General features: G+C 33.3%; 1 protein-coding gene across 1 annotated transcript; it reads left to right on the top strand.

Moving 5' to 3' along the window:
- Positions 1–4,523: 4,523 nt before the first annotated feature.
- On the top strand, positions 4,524–5,717 carry LOC107947556 (stress-related protein). Its single transcript, XM_016882174.2, has 3 exons — positions 4,524–4,718; positions 4,796–5,023; positions 5,105–5,717. The coding sequence occupies exons 1-3, from the start codon at positions 4,614–4,616 to the stop codon at positions 5,552–5,554; spliced, it is 783 nt and encodes a 260-aa protein (XP_016737663.1). The 5' UTR covers positions 4,524–4,613; the 3' UTR covers positions 5,555–5,717.
- Positions 5,718–7,784: the final 2,067 nt, after the last annotated feature.

Below are 7,784 nucleotides of genomic sequence, written 5' to 3'. Positions count from 1 at the left end.
AGTCATTATTCACATTTTAACAACATAAATATGTGCTTTAAGAGACATTATGACAGCCGCAGTAAATTAAAAGTGCAAATTGTTAACACAGTGTGGCAAAATTGGGAAACTTTAATCCTTACTTGGATAATTAGAGTGAAGTTAACATTATATACATCTTTAAATCAATTATTTGTTATACATTTGCATCAAACTACACCCGAGTTAAAATGAAAAGCTAAACATAGACACAAGCATAAATGATTGACAAAGAATAAGGTTTGTTTTACTAGGACAACGACAAAAATTGAGCAATCACAATTCTTAATATCAATCTGCAAGCCTGAGAAGATTGCAGATTTCAAAAACTTAACTGTCGGCTTAAAGGTGTAAAGTCAAATGCTGAGTTGGTTATAACATGTAATTAAGTAATGAAACCTACATTTATAATTTATTGAAGGAATCAGGCTGCCATAATATCTATAAATGATTAAGTTTAAGCTATACAAGTTATATTAAAAATAAGATGATTATTACAAAAATAAAAAATAAGGCCATTTTCACCAGCAATAACATGTAATTAAGTAAACCATGTATTTTTATGTTTCTTAATCTTAGCCTGAACTAGTATTACATTGCAAATAACATATGACCCATGTCAACAATGTAAACAGACACACACATATTAAATTTAAATTTAAATCCATAAAAGTTTATGTACTCATATTCATGCATTTATATGAACACAAGAAAGATATGCAAATTTACAAGAACAAGCACAAATGAAACTCAGGAAGAAGCCATGGATAATATGGAGAGATTTTAAGTGTGGACGATCAAAGATGGTGAAGCTCAAAAGCTTTGCATCAAAAGAAATTCTCATGGATTCCAATCCATAGCATGCAATGATTTTCATGTTCTCAAGAAGCCCAAATTTCGAGACCATACACGAAGCTGCTTCATTGCTAAGGTCGTTTACTGATATCAAATTAATGGTCTTAACAAAAAAAGTAGAGGGAGTTGGCTGATGATGACTTAAGATTTTTGGGGTTATTCAACTCTATTTGCCAACCAAAATGTGTTGGATTTTGAATGTTTTCAGCTGAGAAATGAAGGTGAAGCTTGTTGTTAGGTGCAATTATGGCTGACAAGAGGCCGTATTTGCTGCAAAAGAACCAAAATCTTCCAGTATTCCTTGTTGGATTGTGCTAATCAAAGTTTGCAATGAACACAAAAACTGCAGTGGGAACATCTTCTTTGGTGCCATGGTGAACCAATGCCAAGTTCCATAGAAATTTTCATCGTGTTGATAAGAAAATGGTTTGGATAGCAGATTCAAAGGGAAGTAAAGAAATTATGTAGAAAGGTAGTTTATCTGGTAAACTACTTATGAAATCTTCCATATTGGCAACTCTCTATAGTACTCGTATTCATTAATAAGAAAGATTTTCATTTTCTGAATAAAGTATACAACCTGAATCCATTCTATATCAACAACAACAATAGTACACTCAATAGAGTGATAGATTACGAGTTTTCATACAAGATTTCACACATACAAGAAAAGCAAAATAAGTGAAATAATTCCATCTAAAATGAAATTAATCAAAGAAAGCCAAAACAGATGCAGAACAGATGATTGTGAATGTAAATTTTTTTTATATTAGTTTCATCTATTTAAAAAAAAAAGGTTGCAAGGTAAATCAGCAGTAAGAAAGAAAAATATGGAATACCACAAAGGGATTTTGAACAAATAAGTCGATTCAGATAAAAAAACGGATTGAGAAACTAATTATTCAAGAACCGTAAAGAATTGGAAAAAATAATGATTAGGAACAAAAACAATTACCATCTTCTTATTTGTCTACAACCACTTGATTTTAAGTCTTAGAACATAAATTTGTCGGTAAAGAAGACATACCTGGACCCTCCATTGAATCCTCTTTTGTTTTTGTATGTGAAGAAATTTTTTTGATGATAATAGCTTTTTCAGTCAAATGAAAAAGAAAACTAAAAAAAATAATAGAGGGGATGAACGATTTTTTGAACTATCCCATTTGAAAATCCAAGTTGACACTTAAAATCTATTTGGATTGCCATGTAGGATTACCATTAGGGAGATAACGGAACTTAATAGTAGAGTGATCACTTCGTAATTAAATAATAACATAAGTGACTAAAATGAAACCTGAGGCAAACAAAAGTGACTATTTTTATAGTTTACCCTAAACAAAATTTAAGAAATCAACCAAATTAGCATAGTTGGTGGCGACTTCTTGCACAAACTAATCTATATGTTAGCCTAAGTCACCAGCATTGGTGGCAATTTGGTGTCAATCTAGTGCCTCCGTCAAACTATTGTTCATTTCTGGTAAATAATTTTAAACCCATATTATTTAATTAAATAAATTATTTTTATAATATTTAGGTAAAAATACTCATTGGCCCATAACTCACAACACAATATTCGTTGTGGTAGAGAACCCCTTCCACCATAAAAAGAAGTGGAGAGATCGTGGGAATCAGTAAAGAGTAACATATGCATCACTTTAATATGTATGCCAATCGAGTACATATCCGTCTATGCCCATGCAAAAATGATATCTCGACACGTAAATATGGCAAACCCCATCTCCTGACACCATTTGTCAGTCATTCACGACATCAAAAGAACACCTACTTGTCGATTACCACGCCACGTGTTAAAAAACGTGTAACCTTCCCTCAGTGCGTCATCACCCCATTAGCGTCGTCCCAATTGTTGTTAGTAAAATACAATGTAAATAGCCTCCTAATTGTTTAGTTTTACTCCGTTTGAACTAGAGAAATCGCTATAAAAGGGGAAGTTGTTAAAATGCTTTGGTTTGTCCCTTTCGTTATATAGGAAGAAGCTCGATTCTATCTCTCATCTCTATAGCAAATGATGTTGATTTTCTAAGTGGTTATCTCGAAAGTGGTGAAAACATTGGTTGATGCAGATTTCAAGCAGCTAACAAAGGCTGAAAGCACAATCGGATCCCAAACAAGCAAATGCTGTAAGTGTAAGCATCTCTTGATAATTTTTGCATGTAAAATTAATTTGTTTAATTTTGAACGTAGAACCCAAAAACATTCAAAAGAAACTCAAGTGTCTAGATTTTGTTCAAGTGGCATCAATCTATGCAGTTGTGTGTGTATCAAGCATCTACAAAACAGTCTAGATCATCATTGATCTCATATTTACTACAACTTCCATGATATACCGTTTGAGCTCCTCAAATTTGTTGATGGCAAGGTAAGCATTAATGAGCTTCTTTACTATACCTTAGCTTAAATTGCAAGTTAATGAGGTTCTTTGTGCGCATGTGATCTATAGGTGGATGAGTCACTAAGTCGGTTGGAGTGCAACGTGTCATTTGTCATGAAGCAAGCTTAGAGGCAAGCTCGAACCGTAGCTTCGGAGGTCCAATGAGTCGAGGTTGCAGACGCAAATAAGTCAATCGCGAGGGACATTTACACCAAGTATGACCCGATAGCTAAGGAGATGTACAAGTACGAGCCCGTGGCGGAACACTATGTTGTTTTCGCTTAGCGGTCTCTTAACCACCTCTTGCTTTTCCCTCAAGTGGCTCAGGTAGAGGTCCCCACGATTGCTTACTGGTCAGAGAAGAACAATTAGGTTGTTCAACATTCCGAGGAGAAAGGGTACGCGATGGCGCCGTACCTATCGTTGATTTTGGCTGATGGAATCGCAAAAGTTTTCGCGGATGACAGAAGAGCATCGACCATTTCGAGCAATGTGCAATGAGTTTAAAGGCAATGAAATCAATGAGGAGGTTTTGTTAGGGTTTTAGGAATTAGGCAATTTAGCTTCCTTACCTAAAAATGGTCTCGGGGAAATGGAGACACGGACTCCATTGCCAATCTTCTTTGTTTTTTTTTTTTTTGCTTATTTTGGAAATTCAATGTTGAAATATGTTTTTTTCCCCAAAATTAAAATATCCAAAGTTTTATTATTTATAAATACATGTAATCTACAAGTTCAATGCAAAATCAAATTAATATAAAAAAACATCTGATGAAGAAACAAAAAACCCGAACAAATTTTACACATGATATGCTCAAATGGTTGACTAAATGGCCAGCACATCATAATTTATCATAGTGAGACTTAAGTAATCGAGAACATAAAGTTTTCACTTTAATTATTAAAGTCAACACTTTATTTACAATATATTCAATTTTTAAAGTTTTTTGGTTTACTTTAATTTTTGATTAAATCAAATTTACAGTTTACATATTAATCAATTAATATGGGATACAATTATACTGCATATATTTGTTTTAAGATATAACATAAATTTAGGTTTAAATTTTGAATATAACGTTATTTAATGAGGTAATCACGAAAATTAATATCATATATAATTAGTATCATATATATTTAATGACGTTATTAAAAGAGATATTCACGAAAACTAGTATCATATATATTTAAATGTTAGTAACAAATTAGTAATACTAAACCATCGCTATAAAATGGGGAGTTGTTACAACGCTCTGGTTCGTCCCCTCCGTTATATTCGAAGAAACTCTATTCCTTCTCTCGTCTCTTTTGTTAACGTTGTTGGTTTTTCAAAATAGTGGTCTCAAAAATGGAGAAAACGTTGGTGGATGCAGATTTCAAACAGCCGGTGGAGGCTGAAAGCACCATGAAATCGACGGTCGAATCAAATCACAAACAAATAGAAGCTATAAGTGTAAGCATCTCTTGATAATTTCTGTTTTCCTTTTTTGATGAATGTGAAGTTAAATGTTTAAAAAAAATTGAATGCAGAACCCAGAAAATATTCAAAAGAAACTCAAGTATCTAGATTTCATTCAAGTGGTGTCAATCTATGTGGTTGTGTGTGTTTCAAGCATCTATGAGTACGCTAAGGAAAACTCCGGTCCACTTAAACCGGGGGTTCAAACCGTCGAAGAAACTGTTAAGACTGTCATCGGTCCCGTTTACGATAAATTTCGCGATGTACCGTTTGAACTCCTCAAATTTGTTGATTGCAAGGTAAGAATTAATGAGGTTCTTTACTATATCTTAGCTTAAAATGCATGTTAATGAGGTTCTTTGTTTGCATGTGGTCTGTAGGTAGACAAGTCACTGAGTCAACTGGAGCGTCACGTTCCATCTATGGTGAAGCAATCTTCAAGCCAGGCTCGAACTGTGGCGTCAGAGGTCCAACGAGTCGGGGTCGTAGACGTGGCTAAGTCAATCACAAGAGACATTTACACCAAGTATAAACTGACAGCTAAAGCGATGCATGACAAGTACGAGCGGGTGGCGGAACAGTACGCTGTTTTCGCTTGGCGATCTCTTAGTCGTCTCCCGTTTTTCCCTCAAGTGGCACAGGTAGTGCTCCCTACGACTGCTTACTGGTCGGAGAAGTACAATCAGGTTGTTCAACATTTCGGGGAGAATGGTTACGTGGTGGCAGCGTACCTCCCATTGATTCCGATAAATAGAATTGCAAAGGTTTTCATAGACGACGGGAGAGCGCCGGTCGTTTCGAGTAATGGTGAATCAGTTCTAAGGCAATGAAATCAGTGATAGGGGTTTTGTTAGGGTTTTGGGGATTAGGCGATTTAGCTTCCGTACCTAAAACTGTCACGAGAAAATGGAGGTATGAACTCCATTGCCAACCTTCTTTGTTTTTCGCTTATGTTTGAAAATTTAATGCTGAATGATGCTTTTTTATTTAAAACGAGAGGAAAAAATCTTAAATAATTTTGAAATTTAAAATATCAAAATGTTTATTATTATAAATACATGTACTCTATTAATACAATGTATAATCAAATTAGTATAAAACACAACGGATGAAAAAATCGAAAAATCCGAATAAATTTCATACATGACTTACTCAAATCATGGTAAGACTTGAGTACCCAAGTCCTTAACCAACACTATATTGACAATGTATTCAATTTTTAAAATTTTTGTTTGATTTTAAGTTCTGGTTAAATTAAATTTACATTTCAAATACAAGCCTTGAAATAATCAGATTTTATGTTTGAAATTATGTTTAAATATTTTTTTAATCTAGTTAGAGTACCTATCTTTATTAAAATAAATAAAATTGAATTTGGTTAAAATATAATTATGTAATGAATGTTTTAAATATATATTTGAAAGTAATTTGGTACAAGTTTTCTTTATCCCCATTTTATTACATTGGTGACATATTATCCATATTATTAGGTTTTGTAAAATTTTGGATTATTATTTATTTATTCCCTATACATTTAGATCCACGTAATCACACCAATGATTAAAACCTAATCAAGCTAAGCATAATAAGTCTTCTTGAGTATTCCACTCATTAAATTTTTTTTTTAATTTCATAGATTTAATTCTCCTTATCCACAATGTTATATGTTGATAATATAAATGGGGAGTCGTTACAACGCTTTAGTTCATCCCTTTTGGTATATTCAAGGAAGCTCTATTTTATCTCTCGTCTCTTTTGTTAATGCAGTTGGTTTTCATAGTGGTTTGGTGAAAATATTGGTTGATTGATGTGTCACGTGACTAATTAAAAATACGATAAAAGTAAGCGTATTTATCGATAAATAATATAGTTACGGTGAGTAAAGATATCGTATCCACGATGACTAAAAGTATTAGTAATTACTGTTTTCTTACTATGTAGCCGACAAATTGGAGTGATGTGTTTTAAGCTAAAATTACTAAACTAATTTAACTAAGAACTCAACAGAGAATGAATCAAGAAAATAATCGAATAATAACCAATGAGAGAGACAATACCTAAGAAAGAATCCACCTAGACTTCTTCTATTATTATGAATCTGATTTAAACGATTTATTCACTTGGTATCTTGACCCGTAGAAATCCCTAAATTATGCTAATATCTCTTTCGAGAGTAATAACAATTGACTCTAGGTTGATTAATTGAAATTTCTTTCTAATTAAAACCCCTATTATCGCATTAACTTGATCTATGGATTCCTCTATTAGATTTGACTCTAATCTGGTAGACTTATGTCGTCCTATTTCTGAGATTGCATACAACTTCACTCAATTATGCTAGATCTACTCTTAAACAGGGACTTTTGCTCCTCTAATTAAGCACATTAAACATGAATTAATATCCCGAAAATATTAAAATAAGAGATAAGCGCACATAATTGAGAACAAGAATCAAGTATTTATCGCATAAAACAGAAATTAAATAATAGAATTCATCATTGGTTTCATCTTCCCTAGGTATCTAAGGAATTAGTTCATAATTGTGAATGAAAACATCCCAAAGTCAGAATAACCACAAGAAATAAAGAAACTCATAAAAACTTCAAAAGAAATTAAAAGGAGGTCTTCGATCTTGATGGAAATCCGCTTTAGAGTTGACTCCAACGGTGTTCTTCGAGTTATTTTCTTCGATATTATCTGATGGCTCCCTCTTCTATTCTTTTAATTGGTATTTATAGACTTTAGAATGCCCAGAAAGCCTAAAAATTGCGTTTTTTCGCGCGTTTGTGATTCAAGTTGCGAAATCGACACAATCTAGCACATGGCCCTGTGTAGAGCCCTTGTGGCTCACACGGGCTTGTGCCCAACCTGTGTGGAAAGGCCCAGGCCGTGTGGCTCTTGAAAATAGCTCTATTTGTCTACTTTTGGCTAATTTTTCACTCCTTTCGCTCCCAAATGCTCTCATAAGTATTGAAACATGAATTTAAAGGATTAGAAGCATCAAATTCACCAATTTGCACAAATAATCATCCAAAAATGCATTAAGAATGAGATTAAAAT

The sequence above is a fragment of the Gossypium hirsutum genome, chromosome D12, assembly GCF_007990345.1.
Source record: "Gossypium hirsutum isolate 1008001.06 chromosome D12, Gossypium_hirsutum_v2.1, whole genome shotgun sequence".
Classification (NCBI taxonomy): Eukaryota; Viridiplantae; Streptophyta; class Magnoliopsida; order Malvales; family Malvaceae; genus Gossypium; species Gossypium hirsutum.
The sequence above is the reverse complement of the archived record's forward strand: the minus strand, read 5'-3'. Positions and strand labels throughout refer to the sequence as shown.